Source organism: Panthera pardus, unplaced genomic scaffold, assembly GCF_024362965.1.
Source record: "Panthera pardus isolate Hobbes unplaced genomic scaffold, ASM2436296v1 HiC_scaffold_11, whole genome shotgun sequence".
In the NCBI taxonomy this organism is placed as follows: domain Eukaryota; kingdom Metazoa; phylum Chordata; class Mammalia; order Carnivora; family Felidae; genus Panthera; species Panthera pardus.
In genome coordinates this window covers 35,797,087-35,820,804 of record NW_026526666.1, presented here as the reverse complement: position 1 = coordinate 35,820,804, position 23,718 = coordinate 35,797,087, and the positions used below count along the sequence as shown (strand labels likewise).

At 38.6% G+C, this 23,718-nt stretch overlaps 1 protein-coding gene and 1 pseudogene across 1 annotated transcript in view; one reads left to right on the top strand and one right to left on the bottom strand.

Moving 5' to 3' along the window:
• CTBS (chitobiase) overlaps positions 1–23,718 on the bottom strand; it is a 42,737-nt gene that overhangs the window by 16,352 nt on the left and 2,667 nt on the right. Inside the window, exons 2-3 of the mRNA XM_019413993.2 lie at positions 6,238–6,376; positions 5,554–5,762 (exon numbers count right to left, since the gene is read on the bottom strand). Of these exons, the coding sequence (XP_019269538.2) occupies positions 5,554–5,762; positions 6,238–6,376 (348 nt within the window). The remainder of the gene's footprint in view (positions 1–5,553; positions 5,763–6,237; positions 6,377–23,718) is intronic.
• On the top strand, positions 856–1,879 carry LOC109246184 (diamine acetyltransferase 1-like; annotated as a pseudogene).

Genomic DNA, 23,718 nt, shown 5'->3' with positions numbered 1-23,718 from the left:
AAAACTTCCAAACTCATTCTATGAAGCCAGCATTACCTTGATTCCAAAACCAAAGATCCCTCTAAAAAGGAAAACTACAGGTCAGTTTCCCTGATGAACATGGATGCAAAAATCCTCAACAAGATACTAACCAAACGGATCCAACAATACATTAAAAGAACTATTCACCATGACCAAGTGGGATTTAGACCTGGAATGCAGAATGGGTTCAATATCCTCAAAACAATCAATGTGATACATCACATCAATAAAAGAAAGGACAAGAACCACATGATCCTCTCAATAGATGCAGAGAAAGCATTTGACAAAACATAGCATCCTTTCTTGATAAAAACCCTCAAGACTGTAGAAATAGAAGGATCGTACCTCAAGATCATAAACGCCATATATGAAAGACCCACTACTAATATCATCCTCAATGGACAAAAAAAAAACCCGAGAGCTTTCCCCCTAAAGTCAAGAACACAACAGGGATGTCCACTCTTACCACTGTTATTCAACATAGTATTGGAAGTCCCAGCCTCAGCAATCAGACAACACAAAGGAATAAAAGGCATCCAAATTGGCCAGGAGGAATTCAAACTTTCACTCTTCGTGTCTGACATACTGTATGTGGAAAACCCAAAAGACTCCACCAAAAAACTGCTAGAACTGATCCATGAATTCAGCCAAGTCACAGGATATAAAATCAATGCACATAAATTAGTTGATTTCTATACACCAATAATGAAGCAACAGAAAGAGAAATCAAGGAATCGATCCCATTTACAATTGCACAAAAGCTATAAAATATGTAGGAATAAACCTAACTAAAGAGGTGAGTTGCAGCACTAGTCACTGACAGGTGAAGCTTTTTCGTCACTTGCAAAGGTTCGCCGGGTCATGGTGCCAGCCTGACTGAGAAAAGGATGCTCCCGGGAGATGAATGAGGAACCACCTCCTCCTGCTGTTCAACTATAGGGGCCTGGTCCGCAAAGGGAAGAAAAGCAAAAGACGAAAATGGCTAAATTCGTGATCCGCCTGGCCACTGCCGCAGACTGCAGTGACATCCTGCAGCTGATCAAGGAACTGGCCAAATACGAATATATGGAAGAGCAAGTAATATGAACTGAAAAAGATCTATTAGAGGATGGTTTCGGAGAGCACCCTTTCTACCACTGCCTGGTTGCAGAAGTGCCCAAGGAGCACTGGTCTCCGGAAGGACACAGTGTTGTTGGTTTCGCCATGTACTACTTTACCTATGACCCGTGGATTGGCAAACTGTTGTATCTTGAGGACTTCTTAGGAATGAGTGATTATAGAGGCTTTGGCATAGGATCAGAAATTCTGAAGAACCTAAGCCAGGTTGCCATGAAATGTCACTGCAGCAGCATGCACTTCTTGGTAGCTGAATGGAATGAACCATCGATCAACTTCTACAAAAAAAGAGGTGCTTCTGATCTGTCCAGTGAAGAGGGATGGAAACTCTTCAAGATCAACAAGGAGTATTTTTGACTAAAGATGGCAGCAGAGGAGTGAGGAGTGCTGGTGCAGAAAATGACAGCTTCTATTCTATTTTAGATTAAATTCTCAACTGATCTTGCTTTCTATCCTGTTTGCAGTTGAATAATAGAATGAACACCCATTCCAAAGCTTTATTATCAGTGGTGTTGTTGCATGTTTGAAATGTGGTCTGTTTAAGATGGCAGTCTTGTATGCAGTTTGGAGTCAGATTTCTCCTTGAACATCTTTTGATAAACAGCAAGGTGGTATGATCTTAATGTATAGGAAAAAAACTTTATTCTTGTGAGTCATTTAAATATGTACAATGTACACGCTGGTACTTAGAGTTTCTGTTTTGATTATTTTTTAATAAACTACCCTTTGTTTAAAAAAAAAAGAGGTGAAAAATCTATACATTGAAAACTACAGAAAGCTTATAAAAGAAATTGAAGGCAGCACAAAAAAAGAAATGGAAAAATATTCCAAGCTTATGGATTGGAAGAACAAATTTTGTTAAAATGTCAATACTACCCAAAGAAATCTACATCTTCAATGCAATTCCTATCAAAATAACACCAGCATTCTTCACAGAGCTAGAACAAACAATCCTAAAATTTGTATGGAACCAGAAAAGACCCTGAATAACCAAACTAATCCTGAAAAAGATAACTAAAGCTGGAGGCATCACAATCCTGGACTTCAAGCTGTATTACAAAGCTGTAATCATCAAGACAGTATGGTACTGGCACAAAAACAGACACATAGATCAGTAGAATAGAGAACCCAGAAATGGACCCACAAACACATGGCCAACTAATCTTTGACAAAGCAGGAAAGAATATCCAGTGGAATAAAGACAGTCTCTCCAGCAAGTGGTGCTGGGAAAACTGGACAGCAACATGCAGAAAAATGAACCTGGACCATTTTTTACACCATACACAAAAGAAACTCAACATGGATGAAAGACCTAAACATAAGACAGGAAGTAATCAAAATGCTAGAGGCGAAAGCAGGCAAAAACCTCTCTGACCTTGGCCGCAGCAACTTCTTATTCAACACGTCTCCAGAGGCAAGGAAACAAAAGCAAAAATGAACTACTGGGACCTCCTCAAAATAAAAAGCTTCTACACAGCGAAAGAAACAATCAGCAAAACTAAAAGGCAACCAACGGAATGGGAGAAGATATTTGCAAATGACATATCAGATAAAGGGTTAGTATCTAAAATGTATAAAGAACTTACCAAACTCAAGACCCAAACAACAAATAATCCAGTGAAGAAATGGGTAAAAGACGTGAATAGACACTCCTCCAAAGAAGACATCCAGATGGCTAACAGACACATGAAAAAATGCTAAACATCACTCATCATCAGGGAAATACAAATTAAAACACAATGAGATATCACCTCACACCAGTCAGAATGGCTAAAATTAACAACTCAGGCAACAACAGATGTTGGAGAGGATGCAGAGAAAGAGGATCTCTTTTGCACTGCTGGTGGGAATGCAGACTGATACAGCAACTCTGGAAAACAGTATGGAGGGTCCTCAAAAATTAGAAATAGAACTACCCTATGACCCAGCAATTGCACTACTAAGTATTTATCCAAGGGATACAGGTATGCTGTTTCAAAGGGCCACATGCACCCCAATGTTTATAGCAGCTCTATCAACAATAGCCAAAGTATAGAAAGAGTCCAAATGTCCATCAACAGATGTATGGATAAAGAAGATGTGGCATGTATATATATATATATATATATATATATATATATATATATATATATATATATATATATATATATATAAAATGAAGTATTACTAAACAAAAAGAATGAAATCTTGCCATTTGCAATTATGTGGATGGAACTAGAAGATTATGCTAAACGAAATAAATCAGTCAGAGAAAGACAAATATCGTAAGACTTCACTCATATGAGGACTTAAAGATACAAAACAGATGAACATAAGGAAAGGGAAGTAAAAATAATATAAAAACAAGGAGGGGGACAAAACATAAGAGACTCTTAAATACAGAGAACAAACTGAGGGTTGCTGGAGGGGTTGTGGGTGGAGGGATGGGCTAAATGGGGCAGGGGCATTAGGAAGGACATTTGTTGTGATGAGCCTTAGGTGTTTATACATAGGAGATGAATCACTGGCATCTACTCTTGAAATCATTATAACACTATATGCTGCCTAACTTGGATGTAAATTAAAAAATAAGTAAATTTTAAAAATTATGCTATGTCCACTCTGTCTGTGCTCTATAAATGGAACAACAAAGTCTGGATGAAGGCACACCTGTTTACAATATGGCTTAGTGAATGTTTTAAGCCTACTGTTGAGACCTACTGAAGAAAGTTTCTATTCAAAATATGACTGCTCATTGACAATGTACCTGGTCATTTAAGAGCTCTGATGGAGATGGACAATGAGATAAATTTTGTTTTCATGCCTGCTAACACAGCATCCATTCTGCAGTCAATGGATCAAGGAGTCATTCCAAACTTCAAACCTTATTATTTAAGAGACATATTTAGTAGGACTATAGCTGCCATAGACAATGATTCTGCTGAAGGATCTGGGAAAAGCTAATTGAAAACCTTCTGGGAAGGATTCACCATTCTAGATGCCATTAAGAACGTTCGTGATTCATGGGAAAAAAAATATCAACATTAACAGGAGTTTGGAACAGGAGGGTTGATACCCACCCTCACTGAAGACTTTGAGGGGTGTAAGACTTTAGTGGAAGAAATAACTACAGATGTGGTGGAAACATTAGGAGAACTAGGATTAGAAGTACAGCCTAAAGATGTGATTGAATGGCTGCAATCTCATGTAAAACTTTCACAGTGGAGGAGTTGCTTCTTGTGGATGAGAAAGTGGTTTGAGATGGAATCTATTCCTGGTGAAGATGCTGTGAATATTGTTGAAATGACAATAAAAGGTTTATAATATTACATAAATTTAGTCAATAAAGCAGGAGCAGAGTTTGAGAGGATTGACTCCAATTTTGGAAGTAGTTCTATTGTGGATAAAATGCTAGTAAACCACACTGCATGCTACGGAGGAATTGTTCATCAAAGGAGGAGCTGATCAGTGCAGCAAACTTCACTGCTGTCTTATTTTAAGAAATTGCCACAGCCACCCCAAACTTCAGCAACCAACACCCTGATCAGTCACAGCCATCAACATCGAGGCCAGACTCTCCCCCAGCAAAAATATTACAACTTGGTGAAAAGCTCAGATGGTGGTTTGCATTTATAGCAATAAAGTATTTTTTAATTAAGGTATTTACATTATTTTTCAAACATACTATTGCACACTTAATAATTGACTACAGTACAACGTAAACATAACTTATATGCACTAGAAGGCCAAAAAAATTCATTTAACTTGCTTTGTTGCAGAGAGAGAGAGTGTATGTGTGTTTAAATACTCTTGGTTATCTTGTTATGAGGCCAGGTTTGAGATCACTGATCCAGGGCCACATTATCTTTTGTTACCTATATTGCCTGTAAATATGCCTTTTGCTCTTTTAGCAAAAAGCTAAAAGATCTTCTGCTCTAATCATGCTCACTATGGCAGTAGGGAAGCCTTTTGCCATAGCTCTGTCAAGTTCTATCGAGTTAGTCCTTTGAGACTTATTGGACCTCAGTTTGCAAGTAATTCAGAGCCTATGAAGCAAGTGACTTCCCCAAACTACCTCTACTCTTAGACAAGAGGGATTTCTGTCCTGCACTGATGAAAGCAGGGCCTGGATGGCTAAGCACTTTCTGATTCTTGCCAATCCAGTTGCCTATTTAATATCTCTAACCTTGCTGCAAGGCAAGTAGGTCGGGCAGTCTCAATGTTGTATTGTGCTATGAATAGAAAACAGATTTAGCACTTTAAAATTCTGTAAAACTTCTCTAATTAAGAACCTCAAAAGTTCCAGAAAATATTTTTAGGATATATGTGCTGAAATTCTTTCCTACTCAATAAAGCTGAGATTCTATTAGTCATACCTTCATGAATACATTTTGATAGAGAAAATGAGTTTCCAAAAAGTAGCAAATGAATTTTTACCTGTGATCCCTTAATTTCACGATGGAAAGAGTCTGTGGCTTCTTTGACTAAAGCAGTTAATGCATAATATTCAGGTGAAAAACAATTAGCTTCTTGCTCTATGTCTATATTCATTCCGTCCATATATTGTGCCTTGGCCAACTTAACTTTTTGAGCTATCCAGGATGCTCTGAAAGTAGGATCAATTATATCTTTTAAGGGTATGTCTCCTATGGAAGAAATATACATCTTTTGTGCATATGTGCTTTTCATAGTTTAATGAAATTTATTTCACAACACCTTAAAACATCTCATTATCTTGGAATACTAAGCCCCCAATTTAAGTTTGCCAAATAGAGAAATAATATACCAAAATAGAAAGTCATTACTCAATCTCCAAAATAACCATTATGAATAACTAGTAAAATCATTCTCAAATTAGAAGTAGAAATTGTAGACTGACTAGCTAAAAGTCATCAGGCTAATTAGGATTCACATTTTGCTCAAAATCAGAGTAGTTTATTTAATTCTTTAAAAAATAACTATCTGTGAAATGAATTAAACAGTATCGGAGATTAATTTTAGGATGATAAAGCACATACCAGATAAACACGAAAAGGGAATTTTTTGGAAAGTCAAGATGACAAGAAATGCAAGTAAACTTACTGATTGGCTGGACACATCTAGTGAAAAACTGTTACCCACCTTTTAGCACTACTCTGGCTCCGTGTGAATGAGCATAGCACATAAGTTCTGGATCATATTTTCCAAAAATTACCACAGTTGTAATCTGTGACCAGTCATAAAATTTCCAAGTTTTATATCCAACATCAAACACAAAGACCTGCCAAAACAACAAAGATAAGCATCATTGCTTAAATCAAAGAGAATACAATGCTGACCACCCAAAATAACATTAAACACTGATCATATACCAGGCACTGAGAGTACAACAGTGAACAAGACATAGGTGTCCCAGTATCATTGGTGGCAGGGGAAATCAACCAGGCCTCGAAAGTCGGGCTAGAGAGAAATGTGGAAAGAGCCAAGGCCTAGAGGCAAAGTATGGTGATTCTGCAACTCAGTATTGAGTATAGCTGACACCTAGGATTTGGAAGGAGACAGCAGTAAAGAACCAAAGAGATCTAGGCAGGGTTAACTCATGAAAGGCCTTATAAGCCCTCTTGAGAAATTAGCATATTATCCTGAGAGAAAGGGTTTTAAAAGAATGTATACATGTTAAGTATACATTTACATAAGCATTTTAGAAAAATTCCTTAAGCTGAAATGGGAAGAGAGGCTAAAACTGGAAGCAGCACTGCTGACAGGAAAGCTGTTGGAAGAATCCAGGCAAAAGATGAAGGTGACCTCAGTTAAAATTGTGGAGCAGCAGAGATAAGCCAGATAAATGAACAGATCTGGAAGATCCTAAGGGCAAAATTAACATAATTCTGTGATGATTGAACGAGTAAAGTAAAAGAAAGGAGGTTGATTCATATTGAAGTTTCTGGCTGCAGCAGCTGGAGCCACTGCCTCTATGCAAACGCCCCAGATAACTGCATTTACTACGAATGGTTTTTGGTGAAACAAACTTCTTAAGAAGTCCTCAAGTTAAGTTCTAAGGTGGTGGATGTTATGCTTCACCAGTATTTTCCCTTCACAGATAATTCTAGAAGCACAGAAGTCTCACTGATAATTTTATTCCAAATAAAGTTTTAATTCACTGATTTAGCAAATATTTATTGAATTCCAATAAGGTATGGGGAATGCACCTCGCTAGACATTAGTGACAGAAGTTAAAGAAACCAGGTCCTTTAGCTGTTCAATTACAATAGTGTCAAGGGCTGCATGGAAATGCAAGAGGCCATGACACCATATGAAGGGGGCCTGCTACCCTGGTAGGGCAGGGTAGAGCTACACACTTTGGGGGAAAACTGAAATCTGGGTAATGATCTGGACACGATGGAAGGTTACCTATGAACAAAAAAAAAGAGCGTTCTCAGGAGAGAACCAAAAGATCAATGTGGCAAGATCAAGTAGGGCTTTGTAGATACTCAGAATTTTGTATTTTATCCTGAGATGTAATGGGAAGCCATTAGAGTGTTTAAGCAGGGGAGGGACATAAAATTTGCATTAATAAATGAGAAAGAGGGAGAGATCAAAAATCACTGGGCCACTATGAGGAGAATGGAAGGGGGAGGGGAGATATAATAGTTAAAACAGACATTTCTTAATTTTCTCAATTTAAAAAAATTATTTCATTTTTATTCATTTCTGTTTTCAGAATTATTTCATTTCTGTTATTTCATTCCGTTATTTCATTTCATTTCATTATTTCATTTCTGTTTTCAGAATTAACTATGTATAATCCATTTTTCTCCTAGGTAACTTCCCACTAAAATAAAAATTACAGAATGTGAAATTGGAATGGCCATTATATTTTGGAGTTTTTAGCATATTTACATCACAAACCTTCTCCCCTATTTTAATTCCAATAATTAAGATTGAATTTGTTTTTAAAAATACTGAAAGCTTGTGACATAATACAAATCCTAAAAATATAGCTGGATGAATCAACTGAAAGTATAAGGGAAAAAAGAGCAATGTAGTCTCTGTTTGAAGAATATAGGTCAGTAAAGAAAAAAACCATGAACTTACAAATGAAAAAAATTTTTCTTCTTTGCATAATTGATTTTCCAAATGCCCACATACACTGCCCAATCCATGAAGAGGTATTGGGTGCTACAGGAAGTCTTTCAGATGTTAGGTTTCCACACTGAGTAGGTTCTTTATAAACACTTTACCACCTTTACGTACCTTAAGCAATGTACATATGCCTTTTTACTGGCATTTAAATGCCTTGCCTCAAAATCTGTTAGATTAAGAACTGGAAATTGTCCCTATCTTTACAATAGAATTGCTCTTTACACTGTTAGCCATAAAAATAAAAACTACCAGTTATTTTACCAGCAAAAAACTGCGTTTAGCTGGGACAAGCAAGCTATGGCAACAGCACTGGTAAATCTGCAGAACAAAGAAGAATGCTCTTTTATAGAGGAAAGGAGGAAAGTGAGAAGGCTATTATAAACACAAAGTCAATCAGAATACACTGGAAGCTTGAAGTATGGTGGCGTTTGGTTGGCTGAATTATGACAGTCTAATTGCTTGGGCATTAATGGGGCAGGAGGAAATCCTTTCTTCTTGCTAAGATACTAAAGTAGTATCCATGTTCAGGGTACCTCTGCTCTTCCCCATTGGGTCTTCAATCGATGACAGGTAGGACATCAGAGCTCCCTCTGCCAGTCTCCCAACTCCAGTCTAAATGAGGTTTCTTTTTATTAATTTTCACACTTCCCACTTTTGATCAAGATCCTTTTTTGGAAGCATCACTGATCAAGAGGCAAGTTTTCCACATTTAGTGATTTTGTCCCTAATACCTGGAAGGATCTTCCCTGATTGTCACATCCTGTATTAGAGGGAAAGTACTGCTATAGTTGGAAAGCACTTCAGGCCACATTTGAGTAACAAGAAAGATTAGGAGAGAGAAACTCAGGTATTCCCACCTAAAGTCTGTATCCATTCAAGGTCCTTACTACTGGAAATAATCTCGAAGAGTTGAGCCAGCATCACATTACTGGATACATTTTTTTTTTTAAGTCCAACAGGCCACAAAGTATGAAATTTAATTATACAAAGAGGAAGTAGCATAACAACTCCAAATTGTATAATGATTCTAAACCAGGACACTAGGTCTAGAAGTAGCCACAGAAATATTTACTGACACTTATTCCAATTTAGGGGAGAAAGGTTCCTCCTATGTAGGCAGAGGTGGAGTCATGTATGCCTCCTGGAAGGCTCCACTTAAAGAAACCATGAAAACAGGAGCACCTAGGTGGCTGAGTTAAGCGTCTGACTTTGGCTCAGGTCATGATCTCACAGTTTGGGGTTCAAGTTTCACATTGGGCTCTGCACTGACAGTGGGGAGCCCACTTTGGGTCCTCTGTTTCCCTCTCTCTCTCTGCCCCTTCCCCCTCAAAAATAAACTTTTTTAAAAACTAAAAAAAAAAGAAACCATGAAAACAGAATCATAAATACTGCAAGCCCACAGTAAAGGAATTAACTGAGGCATCTTGAGAAGTTACAGTGTAGGTGTAAACTTGAAGCAAGGGCTGACGAATTTTTTGTAAAACAGCACAACTTGAAAGATGTTTTAAAACAGTATTCTTATCTCAAAAGACTGTTTGGAACCAAATGTGTTACTGAAAATACAGGTTGGGGGCGCCTGGGTGGCTTAGTCTGTTAAGCATCCAACTTGATTTTGTTTCAGGTCATGATCTCATGGTTCATGAGCTTGAGCCCAGCATCAGGCTCTGTTTCAGATTCTCTTTCCCCCCTCTCTCTGCCCCTCCCTTGCTTATGCTCTCTCCCTCAAGATAAATAAATAAGCTAAGAAAGAAAGAAAGAAAGAAAGAAAGAAAGAAAGAAAGAAAGAAAGAAAGAAAGAAAGAAAGAAAGAAAGAATCTGTAAGGCTGCAAACTCAGAAACCATGAATCTGGATAAGAATCCAATGTCAGTTAACAGTTCAGATGAAATTGTGAATTCTGAACTTCCTACCTTTCAAAAATAAAGTGAAAAAGTAGCTTGTCCCAGGAGCATGATAAGGCTCTTTCCAAAAAGCTATAATCTAAAGAAGAGGGTTCCCCCTTCCACAAGGGCTTGGGAAATACAGATGAGGTATTGTCTTCCCACAAAAAAGACAGAAGACACAACGGTGAGAAAAAAGTATACAGGCCTGGTCCAGACATCTTGGGAAAGCTGTCTTGTCAGATGCCATCTGCTTTAATTCCAGGAAATCTTAACTTTCACGTCATTAGATGTATGCGGGTCCGGTCATGGTTTGGTGCTTTCTTTAGATATGTCATGTGAATCTATTCCCTGGAGTTTTGTGGCATAAGACTTGGTTTGCAGTTCCTGATAAGGAAGGGCATTTCCAATGAGGTAGAAGACTCTCTATGGAGGTGGGCTTTTTTTGTTTTTTTCCCAACAAAATCTCCAGGTTGCAAGATGTGATGATGTTTCAGGTCACCTTCTCCTGAGGGTGCATGGTAAAAAGATTGCTCTACCTAAGTATGGTTATTTTTGAACCCGGAAGATGACCTAAAGACTGGAAGAACAGACTCCACAACCAAATGTAAAGAAGAGGCCACATCAAGGAGGTTAGGAAGCACTGATGTGGTCAGGAGCCAAACTGACCCACAGGACTGTCCATGAGAGGGAGGGATGCCGCAGGTCTGGGTATCAGGGTGGGGAGTAGACCCCACAACAGGCACAAAGGACCCACACTGGGAAGACAAATGCCCACAAACATTTGGCTTTGAAAATGGGAGGGTTGAATTTCCGGAGTTCTTACAATCAAAGAGGCTTAACACTTTGAACTTAAAAAATCAGCTGGCTTGGCTCTGAGAGAGCCAGAGGGCAATAGGAAACTGTCCCTTAAAGAGACAGCACAACAAACAGCCCCACTGAGATCCAGCATAGAGCAGCAACTTGAAAAATTCCAGGGGTATACAGGAAGGAGATTTATTTAATAAACTCAAGAGTGTGTGCTGGAAGGGCAGAGATCTTTGGGAGACTTCAATAACAAAAGAGCCGGCCTGCACCATTTCCCTCCCCCTGCCTAGATACACAGACACTGGCAGAAAACAATGCAGCAGGAACACTCTCCACCTAGCTTGCTAAAAGCATGCCCCACCCCCACGTGTCTCTGTAGATCTGTCTCCTCCAAACTGGCTGGCCTCAGAAGTTTTCCTGGATAGCTGCAGATCCTCTCCCACTCTGGATCAGCACAGGCCTTGCTGGCACAACACACCCCTGCCCCCACATTCTCCTGTAGACCAGACCCCCCAGTACATACAGCCTTACTCAGAGCCCATCCAAAGTAGTGCCACAAACCTGGCAGTGTGCAAGCACCCCCCACAGAGGCCAGCACCACTCCAAAGTGACTCCTGCCCTGGGGAGAGAGGAACATAACTTCACAGACTAGCACAACCACGGCCCAGCAGTGGGCTAGGGACAGACATCTGGTTGCCCCACCACCAAAGAAAACTTCTCAAGGGACAACACAGGGCAAGTACCCTGTAGTTCCATGCTACTGCATCCCTGACAAATACCTGGTCAAACTCAACTCAAGCCAAAGGCAGCCCCAGTCTGGCACACTAACAACACAGGGACTAAGTCCTTCCCACAACAGGCAAAAAAGAGCCATTGCAGATGACTGGACTGAAGGCAAACATGGCTCAGCCACAATAGTAGGGTGCATGCAACACACATAGGAGAGAAGTGCCAGGTTCTGGAGAACAAAGGATGTTGCACTGCAGGGCACTACAGAACCTCTTTTTCATAAGTCCACTACTTCCAAGAGCAAGAGACATAGCTGAATTTCCTAACACATAGAAACAGACACAAAGAGTTAGTCAAAATGAAGACAGAGAAGAATGTGTCCCAAATGAAAGAACAGGACAAAACCACAAGAGAGCTAACTGAAACAGAGATAAGTAACATGCCTGATAGAGAATTTAAAGTAACAGTCATAAAGATATTCATTGGACTTGGGAAACAAGTGGAGGGACCTTCATGAGACCCTCAACAAAGGGACAGAAAACATAAAAAGGAACCAATCAGGGGCGCCTGGGTGGCGCAGTCGGTTAAGCGTCCGACTTCAGCCAGGTCACGATCTCGCGGTCTGTGAGTTCGAGCCCCGCGTCAGGCTCTGGGCTGATGGCTCGGAGCCTGGAGCCTGCTTCCAATTCTGTGTCTCCCTCTCTCTCTGCCCCTCCCCCGTTCATGCTCTGTCTCTCTCTGTCCCAAAAATAAATAAAAAACGTTGAAAAAAAAATTTAAAAAAAAAAGAAAAAAAAAAAGAAAAAAGGAACCAATCAGACATGAAGAACTCAATAACAGAAATTAAAAAGCACACTGGAGGGAATAAATAGTAAACCAGAGGAAACAGAAGACTGGATCAGCAACCTGGAGGACAGAGTAATGGAAAGCATTCAAGCTGACCAGGAGAAGGAAGGAAGGAAGGAAGGAAGGAAGGAAGGAAGGAAGGAAGGAAGGAAGGAAGAAAGAAAGAAAGAAAGAAAGAAAGAAAGAAAGAAAGAAAGAAAGAAGGAAAGAAAGAAAGAAAGAAAGAAAGATTGATTAAGGAAAATCAACAATATCATCAAGCATAATAACATTCACATTATAGGGATCCCAGGAGGAACAGAAAATGTATTTGAAGAAATACTAGCTGAAAACTTCCTGAATCTGGGGAAAGAAACAGATATCCAAATACAGGAGGCACAGAGGGTCCCCCAAAAAACCAACCCAGGGAGGTCCACATCAAGACACCTAGTAATTAAAATGGCAAGAAGTAATGATCAGAGAATTTTTAAAACAGCAAGAGAAAACAGTTACATACACGAGAAATCCCATAAGGCTATCAGCTAATTTTTCAGCAGAAACTTTGCAGGCTGGCCAGAAGGGAGTGGCATGATACATTCAAAGTGATGAAAGAGACAAATCTGCAACCAAGAATATCCTATCAAACAAGCCTATTATTTAGAATAGAAGGAGAGTTTCCCAAACAAAGGTTAAAGTTAAAGGAATTCATCACCACTAACCCAGCACCACAGGAAATGTTCAAGGGAACTCTGAGTGGAAAGGAAAGACCATAGGGAAGAGCAAGGAAAGCAGGAAGCCATGCACCCCAATGTTTATAGCAGAACTATCAATATAGCCAAATTATGGAAAGAGCCCAAATGCCCATTGACTGACGAATGGATAAAGAAAATGTAGTATATAAATACAACGGAATATCACTCAGTGATCAAAAGAATGAAATCTTGCTTGCCATTTGCAACAACATGGATGGAACTAGAGTGTATTATGCTAAACAAAATAAGTCAGTCATAAAAAGATAAATGTCATATGTTTTTACTCATGTGGAATTTAAGACACAAAACAGATGAACACAGGGAAAGGGAAGGAAAAATAAGATAAAAATAGAAAGGGAGGCAACCCATAAGAGACTCTTAAATACAGAGAACAAACAGGGTTGCTGGAGGGGGATGGGCTAAATGGGTAATGGGCATTAAGGAAGACACTTGTTGGGATAAGCACTGGGTGTCATACTTAAGTGATGACTCACTAAATTCTACTCCTGAAACTATTATTACACTATTATTAACTTAGATTTAAATAAAATTTAAGAATTAAAAAAAAAATTAAAAGGCAGGAAGCACAAAAGCAGTGAAATTAAGTGTATCTATAAAAATCAGTCAAGGGATTCACAAACTAACAGGATGTAAAGTATGACACCATATACCTAAAACATGGAGGTGAGAGGAGTAAAAATTTAGTGCTTTCAGAATGGATTCAAACTTCAGTGACTATCCACTTAAAATAGACTGCTATATGCCTAAAAATGTTATAAATAAACTTAATGGTAACCAGATCAACCAAATAAAAAACCAGAAATATACAAAAAATAAAGAGAAAGGAATCCAAGTATATCATTAAAGAAAGCCAGAAAACTGGGGGAAGACAGTAAAAGAAAAAAGGAACAGAGAAAAACTACATAGGAACAGGGTAAAACAAGTAACAAAATGGCATTAAGGACATACCTATCAATAATTACATTGAATGTAAATGGACTTAAGCCTCCAATCAAAAGATATAGGGTGACAGAGACACATTTTAGACCTAAAGACATGCAGATTGAAAGTGAAGGGACTGAAAAGCATTTATCATGAAAATGGAAGAGAAAAGAAAGCTGTCGTAACAATACTTATATCAGACAAAAGACTTTAAAAAAAAGATGTAACAAGAGACAAAGAAGACACTATATAATAATAAAAGGGACAATCCAACAAGAAGATATAACAAATATAAACATTTATGCACCCAACAAGAGAGCACCCAAATACATAAAGCAGCAAATAACATAAAGGAAGTAATCAATAGTAATGCAATAATAGGCGGGGACTTTAATACCCTACTTACATCAATGGATAGATTATCTAAACAGAATCAACAAGGAAACAGTGGCTTTGAGTGACACATTGGACCAGATAGATCTAATAGATATACTCAATTCCATTCTCAAACAGCAGAATACACATCCTTTTCAAGTGCACATGGAACATCGTCTAGGATAGATCACAGGTAAGACCACAAAACAAATCTCAATAAATTAAAAAAGATAGAAGTCATACCATGCATCTTTTCTGAATAGAATGCTATGAAACTAGAAATGAGCCACAAGAAAACATCTGGAAAGACCACAAATACATGAAAATTAAACAACATACTACTAAACAATTAAAGGGCCAACCAAGAAATTATAGAGAAAATTTAAAAATTCATAGAGACAAATGAAAATGAAAATACAACCATCCAAAATCTTTGGGATGGAGCAAAAGCTATTCTCAGAAAGAGGGGGCCTGGGTGGCTCAGTCAGTTAAGCATCTAACTTTGACTCAGGTCATGATCTCATGGTTCATGAGTTCAAGCCCTGCATCCGGCTCTGTGCTGACAGCTCAGAGCCTGAAGCCTGCTTCAGATTCTGTGTCTCCCTCTCTCTCTGTCCCTCCCCTGCTCACACTCTGTCTCTCTCTCTCTCTCTCTCTCTCTCTCTCTCTCTCTCATTCTCTCTAAAATAAATAAAAATTTTTAAAAAATGGGGGGAGGGTGTCTGGGTGGCTCAGTTGGTTAAGCATCCTACTTCGGCTCAGGTCATGATCTCACAGTTCCTGGTTTGAGCTCCATATCAGGCTCTGTACTAACAGCTCAGAGTCTAGAGTCTGCTGCAGATCCTGTGTTTCCCTTTCTCTCTGCTCTTCCCCTGCTTGCACTCTCTCTCTCAAAAATACATAAACATTATAAAAAAAATTATTTTTTTTTTAAAAAGAAGAAAAATCTCAAACAACCTAACTTTACACCTAAAGGAGCTAGGAAAAGAAGAACAAACAAAACCCAAAACCAGTAGAAGGAAGAAAATAATAAAGATTAGAAATAAGTGAAATGGAAACTAAAAAACAATAGAACAGATCAATGAAATTAAGAGCCAGTTCTTTGAACAGATCAACAAAATTAACAAACTGTAACCAGAACTATCAAAGGAAGGAAGGAAGGAAGGAAGGAAGGAAGGAAGGAAGGAAGGAAGGAAAAGAAAGAAAGAAAGAAAGAGAAAGAAAAAGAGAGGACACCAAGTCAGAAATGAAAGAGGAGAAATAACAAACAATATCACAGAAATACAAAGGATTATGAGAATATTATGAAAACTTATATGCCAACAAATTGGAAAACCTAGAAGAAATGATTAAATTCCTAGAAACCTATAACTTCCTGAAATGGAATCAAGAAGATAATAGAAAATTTGAACAGTCTAATCACTAACAATGAACATGAATCAGTAATCAAAAAATGCCCAACAAACAAAAATCCAGGACCAGATGGCTTCACAGGTAAATTCTACCAAACATTTAAAAAACAGTTAATATCTAGTCTTCTCTACTCCAAATAATAGAAGAGGAAGGAAAGCTTTCAAATTCATTCAATAAGGCCAACATTACCTGGATACCAAAACCAGACAGACACTACCAAAAGAGAAGGAGAGGGAGAGAGAGGGAGAGAGAGAGAGAGAGGGAGAGAGAGAGAGAGAGGGAGAGAGAGAGAGAGAGAGAGGGAGAGAGAGAGAGAGAGAATGAACTATAGGCCAATATGTCTGATGAACAGACACAAAAAAATCCTCAACAAAGTATTAGCAAACTGAATCCAACAATACATTAAAAAAATTCATTCCTCACGATCAAGTGGGATTTATTCCTGGAATGGAAGTATGGTTCAATATTCACAAATCAATCATTGTGATACATCACATCAGCAAGAGAAAGGATAAGAACATATGATCATTTCAGTAGATGCAGAAAATGCATTTGACAAAGTACAACATCCATTCAACTGGCAACAAAGTAAGGAAAGTACCTCAACATAATAAAGGCTATATAAGAAAAATTCACAACTAACATCATATTCAATGGTGAAAAACTGAGAGCTTTCCCCCTAAGATCAGGAACAAGACCAGGGTGTCTATTCTCACCACTTTTAGTCAACATAGTACTGGAAGTCCTAGCCACAGCCATCAGACAAGGAAGAGAAATATAAGGCACCCAAATTGGTAATAAAGAAGTAAAACTGTCACTACTTGTAGATAACATGATACTAAATATAAGAAAACCCTAAAAACTTCACCAAAAAAACTACTATAACTGATAAATGAATTCAGTAAGATCATAGGCTATAAAATCAACATAGAGAAACTACATTTCTCTAACACTGTAACATTAGTGTTACATGTAAATATAACATTAGTGTTACATTTCTAACACTAATAATAAAGTAGCAAAAAGAGAAATTAAGAAAACAATCCCATTTACAAGTGCACCAAAAATAATAAAATACTTAGGAACAAACATCCAAGGAGGTGAAAGACCTGTACTCTGAAAACTATAAAACACTGATGAGAGAAACTGAAGACAACAAAAATTGAAAGATATTCCATGATCATGGATTGGAAGGGCCAATATTGTTAAAATGTCCATACTACCCAAAGCAATGTACAGATTTAATGCAATCCCTATCAAAATACCAACAGTATTTTTTCATAAAACTAAGAGAATAATAAAATTTCTCTGGAACCACAAAAGACTTCAAATAGCCAAAGCAATCTTGAAAAAGAAGAACGAAACTGGAGGTATCACAATCCCAGATTTCAAGATATACTGCAAAGCCGTAGTAATCAAAACAGAACAGCATGGTATGGCACAAAAAATAGACACATAGATCCATGAAAGAGAATATATAGCCCAGAAATAAACACACAATTATACGGACAATTAATCTTTGACAAAGGAGGCAAGAATATGCAATGGGAAAAAGAGAGTCTCATCAACAAATGGTGTTGAGAAAACTAGATAGCTACATGCAAAAGAATGAAATTGGACCAGTTTCTCAAATCATACAGAAAAATAAACTCAAAAGGGATTAAAGACCTACAAGTGAGACCGAAACCATAAAAATCCTAGAGGAGAATACAGGCAGTAATTTCTCTGACACTGGCCATAGCATCATTTTTCTAGATGTCTCCTGAGGCAAGAAAAAAAAGCAAAAATAAACTATTGGGACTACATCAAAATAAAAAGCTTCTGCACAAGGAAGGAAACAATCAACAAAACTAAAAGGCACCCTACAGAATGGGAAAAGATATTTGCAGGTGACATATCTGATAAAGAGTTAGTATCCAAAATACATAAAGAACTTACACAACAACGTAAATCCCAAATGATCCAATTAAAAAATGGGCAGAAGACATGAACAGACATTTCTTCAAAGACAACATTGGGATGGCCAACACACACATGAAAAGATGCTCAACATCGCTAATCATCAGGGAAATACAAAGCAAAACCATAAAGAGATATCACCTCACATTTGTCAGAATAGCTAAGAAACAACAAGTGTTGGTGAGGTGGTGGAGGAAAAGGAAGCTTCATGCACTCTTAGTGGAAATGCAGCCACTGTTAAAAAACAGTATGGAGGTTCCTCAAAAAAATTAAAAATAGAGCTACTATAAGATCCAATAACTTCACTACTGGGTATTTACCCAAATAATATGAAAACATCAATTTGCAAAGATATGTGCATGCTTAACATTTATTACAGCATTATCTACAATAGCCAAATTATGGAAGAAGCCGAAGTGTCCATCAATAGATAAAGAAGACGTGGTGTGGGGGGCACCTGGGTGGCTCAGTCAGTTGAGCATCTGACTCAGTTTCAGCTCAGGTCATGATCTCAGAGTTTGTGGGACTGAGCCCAGTGTCTGGCCCTGCACTGACAGCATGGACCCTGCTTGGGATTCCCTCTCTTCTTCTCTCTCTGCCCCTCCCCTGTTCATGCTTGTGTGCGCTCTTTCTCTCTCAAAATAAATAAACTTAAAAAAAAAAAAAAAAGATGTGTGTACACACACACACACACACATGCACACACACACCACACACAGTGGAATATTACTCAGCCATCAGAAAGAATGATATATTGCCATTTGTGACAACATGGAAGGATCTAAAGGGTATAATGCTGCCTTTCAGCCAGAACAACCATCTTCCAGTAATTCACCAAAATGACCAACACAAAGGGAAAAAGGAGAGGTGCATGCTATATGTTCTTTAGACCTTTTGGAAAACATGGAGTTGTTCCCTCAGCCACATACATAGGAATCTACAAGAAAGGTGATATTGTGGACATCAAGGGAATGGGCACTGTTCAAAAAAGAACACCTCACAAACGTTACCATAGCAAAACTGGAAGAGTCTACAGTGTTAGCCAGCATGTTATTGGCGTTTTTGTAAACAAGGGCAAGATTCTTACCAAGAGAATTAATGCATGTAGTGAGCATATTAAGCACTCAAAGAGCTGAGATAGCTTCCTACAGTGTGTGAAGGAAAATGACCAGAAAAAGAAGGAAGCCAAAGAGAAAGGTACTTGGGTTCAACTGATGAAAGGCACCAGCCTGCCCCACCCAGAGAAGCATACTTTGTGAGAACCAATGGAAAGGAGCTTGAGCTCCATTGAGCTCCAAAGGAGCCCATTCCCTATGAATTTAAAAAAGGGTATAATGCTCAGTGAAATAAATCAGAGAAAGACAAATACCATATGATTTTACTCATATGTAGAATTTAAGAAACAAAGGAAAAAAAGAGAAAACAGAAAAACCCTGTTAAATATAGAGAACAAACTGATGGTTACCTGAGGGGAGGGGGATTGGAGGACGGGTAAAATAGGTGAAGGGGATTAAGAGTACACTTATGATGAGCACTGAGTAATGTATAGGACTGTTGACTCACTGTATTGTACAACTGAAATTAATAAACACTATATGCTAATCATACTGGAATTAATTTTTTTAAAAAAACAACAAAGTATGGTTATCTTTAACAGAAGCAATTAGGCTTTTACAATCCTGAAGTGGATTTCCTTTTATTAACTGTGGGTCAGAGGAGGCAGGGGCTAAGTGCACTGGGTATTCTGTGCTATTACAAAGGGTGAGACCCTCAGAGTGCCAGTGTGGGTGGATCCGAGATTTAGAGGGACCAACAACAGTGCTTTAGGCCAAGGTATTTGGAAGATCTCTATAAATTTTGAGAGGTGGGTCTAAATAGTGCTGTTTGAAGATGGTATGCACAATGGAAGTGTTGTAAAACCAGCCAAACCACACAGAATTATAAACACATCTGTAAAATAGTAAAACAGTAAAACAGGTTCCCTGATCACTATGAAGTTTGAGAGGGGTTCCCCAGGTATAATCTTTTCAAACAGAAGCATTAGCCTGTCTATAAGAGAAAGCTTCGGTCCAGTGAGAAAACATACAAACCATTACTAAAACACATTTAGCCATGAGAGGGGAGGTTGTATAAAATCCATTTGTAGGAATAGGTTTCTCTGGATAGTAGGCACTTTGGACAGCCTCATTAACTTTTCTTTACCAAAACTGGTTCATAAATGCCATCCTCTGTCAGCATGGTTCAATGCATGTACAACGGGAAATACGGGAAATTTTAGAATTTCTGGTAAGGCCAGATTGTTATTTGGTTCAAACCAGGGTTCTATTTTTATGCAGCCAACAATTATTATTATGGGGCCAATATTGTTTTTCCCTCTCTAGGGCCAGCTATTAGGCATCTCTTACCAATTTTTCCAAAATTATCATTTGGGAGAACAGCCCATTGAGCTGTGGCAGAGGTTTGGCTATTGATTTCCTTGAGAGTAGCAATTTTGGCAGAAATATCAGTGAGGTGGATTACTTTGGCCTACAGGGAGTGAGTCTGGAATGCCCAGGAACCTTAAGAGTCAGGTGGGACAAAAATATGGCATCTAATACATTTTGGACATAGGAGCCATTTTAAATTCTATTTCCATTGGAAGTAAGGACATCCCATTGTTTCCATAATATTCCAAAGTCATACCAACTAACAGTATAAATGCTTGTGGTTTTACCCTTGGCTACAGTAGAAATTCAAGTAAAGCCATAGGCGTCAGCATGTTGGGCTGAAGTATACAAAATATAAAGGTGCTGTTTCAAGGACTTCAAAAGGAGTTGCACTAGGATATTCAGTATCCTACTTATCATGTTTATCCTTTAGGTAAGGACCATCAGTCAGTAAACCATGAAAAACCTGCACTCACAGCAGTTTCATATAAATTGCCACAGGGATTCAAAGGTAATCTGTCAGCACCAAGCAGTCATGAGGGGTTTCGCCTGGATGCAAATGTAGTCCTTATTCTCAGATCAGGTGCCTCAATGATCAAACCTGAGTTTGAGCAAACTGCAGTTTTTCTTTGTAGACTTTAAGTCCTTTGAAGTCCAAAAGTTTGAGGGGCCTCTGGGTGGCTCAGTCGGTTAAGCCACCAACTTCAGCTCAGCTCATGATCTCACGGTCTGTGAGTTTGAGCCCCACATCTGGTTCTGTGCTGACCGCTCAGAGCCTGGAGCCTGCTTTGGATTCTATGTCTCCCTCTCTCTCTGGCCCTCCCCCACTCATTCTCTGTTTCTCTCGCTCTCAAAAATAAACAAACATTAAAAATTGAAAAAAAAAAATTTAAAAAGGGGCGCCTGCGTGGGTCAGTCGGTTGAGCGTCCGACTTTGGCTCAAGTCATGATCTCACAGCTCGTGGGTTCGAGTCCTGCGTCGTGCTCTGTGCTGACAGCTTGGAGCCTGAAGCCTGCTTTGAATTGTGTCTCCCTCTCTCTCTGTCCCTAACCCACTTGCATTGTGACTTTGTCTCTCTCAAAAATAAATAATAAACGTTAAAAATTAAAAAAGTTTGAACAGGTATATTCTTCCTGTGGAGCAGTTTGAAAAGAGGAGCAGAAAAGCAAATTGTCTACATATTGTAACAGGATAGAGCCTGCATAAAACTTTATCACATCCAAATCAGCTTTTAAGTTTCATGAAAAGTAAAAAGGACTGTTCAAGAAACGCTGGGGCATCACTGTTCAGGTATATTTCCCTTCTTTCCAAGTAAAAGCCAAAAGATATTGGCTATCCTCACCAGCTGGAATACTAAAAACATGCTGCATAGATCAATTACTCACTTAAGAATTTGCTATCAGTGGGAATTGATGTTAGTGGCATGTGGGTGTTAGAAGCCACAGGGTGCCAAGGAATAACAAGGTTATTTATTGCTGGCAGGTCCTAGACAAACCTCCATCCTCAGACGTTGGGTTTTCTCATAGGTAAAGAGGGGTATTACAGGCCAAGAGCAGGATAAGGAAGCCCCAAGCCTTGTAATATCCTATAATGGGCTTGATGTCTCCTTGAGAGGTTTATTTATAGGGTGTTAATTATACGAGAGGGTTTAAGAGATCTATTTGAATCTTGATGGGAGGTTCACTGTGCATCTTGCCGATGTCAACTGAGGCTTTTGCCCATAAAAAGGAGGGTAGCTCAGCCAATAGAAGCTAATTTAATTTCCCTGATTGGCTTTTATTACTATTGTCAAATTCAAGAATTATTTCCCCCTTTTGGGAAATATTTTGGCATGATACTTATCTAAGAAATCTCAGCCCAATAAATGCATAGGGGTGGAATAACTAAGGAGAAAAAGGGTATGTCTCCAAGGGCCTAGACAAAAGGGAAAAGGTTCAGAAATAGGATCCTGTTGAGGTTTTTTAGAGATACCCACTATTTTAACTGTTTTAGTGCTCTAAGGCACTGCTTTGTAGCAATAGGGTTAAACCCTGAGAGTGTAGCTCTGGGGTCAATAAGAACAGAGAGATTTTCATTCCCAGTCTGGGCAGTGGTTTCTCTGAAGCCAATTAAGAGGGAGGATTGAGAAGAGTCCCTATAATTCCTTGGAGCTCTGTCACTGGGAATTAAGAGGACATTGGAAAGACCAACTAGAAGGCTGAAGGTACTTGCAACACTTAAATTCATAAAAATCTTTTTTCCCCAATGTCCTGGCTCTCTGCAGTAACAACAGAAACTAAGGGTTGTTTTTTGTTTGTTTGTTTTTCATTTTGTTTAGGGGGCTTCATTTGCTGGAGTTGAAAATCGAGAATTTTAGCAGTCTTTTAGGTGATTCGTCTAAGATGTGAGCGAGCAGATTTGCCAAATTAACTAAATCTGTAATGGTGAGTTTCCTGTTTCATCCTGATCCTTTTAACTAAAAGAGAAAGATCCCAGGTAAGCCCATTAATAAACAGAACTAAATGCTACCCAGGTAGACTCAACATCTAAAGGAAGAGGAAAAAATTCTTAAAATACAATTTGGAGTTGATTGTAAATAGTCATGAACAGGTTCATGAGGCTTCTGTGTGGAAGCCTGAATCTTGTTTCAATTAGCAGGTTTAACAAAAGCTACCCTAATTGCTCGGTAGAGATTTCCAGTGAGTGTCCTACCCTGTTGCCAAAAGTTAGGGGTTTCTCTAAATCCCCTTCAGGATGTTACCTCGGGGCTAGTTTCATCCAATCTTTGGCCTGGTCCTCACCACCAAGCAGGTGAACTAATATAAATCTGAGAAATGAAGTTAAGTCTGAAAAACGATGCTAAATTCTTCAGCAAATTTATGGGGGTCGTCAGTCACTTTAGGAAACTTCATGACTCACACACAATTCGGTCTTAGTCCAGGGAAAATAAGAAACTTGGGTTTTATTTAGATCCTCAAAAGACTTCACTTTAAAGAGGAAGGTTTTAACAGGCTCAGGAGAGGAAGGAGGGGAGAGAGATTCCTGTCTGCAAAGAGGGAGGGGAAAGGGGCCTCAAAAGCCATTTTGATTCCTTTCAATTGTTGGTTTGCCTCAGATTAGAAATAGTATCTTGCAAAGAGGCAAACTTAGAATCCTGAAAATATCTGGGAGCCTCAGGGTACAATTTAATATAAGCATCCCATTCAGTTTTTTGCTTTGTTTTAGAGCCTCAGCTTTCTAATTTAATTTTGAGTAAAACCAGTTTGGGGAGATAGAAATTCCCCATAACAGCCATTGATGTTCTAAATTTTGGTTAAGTCAGTCCATTTAGTTATAAATGCGTGCAGGGAGGGACCATTGTTTTAAAACAAAACCAGCCAGAGTCTGGTGGGG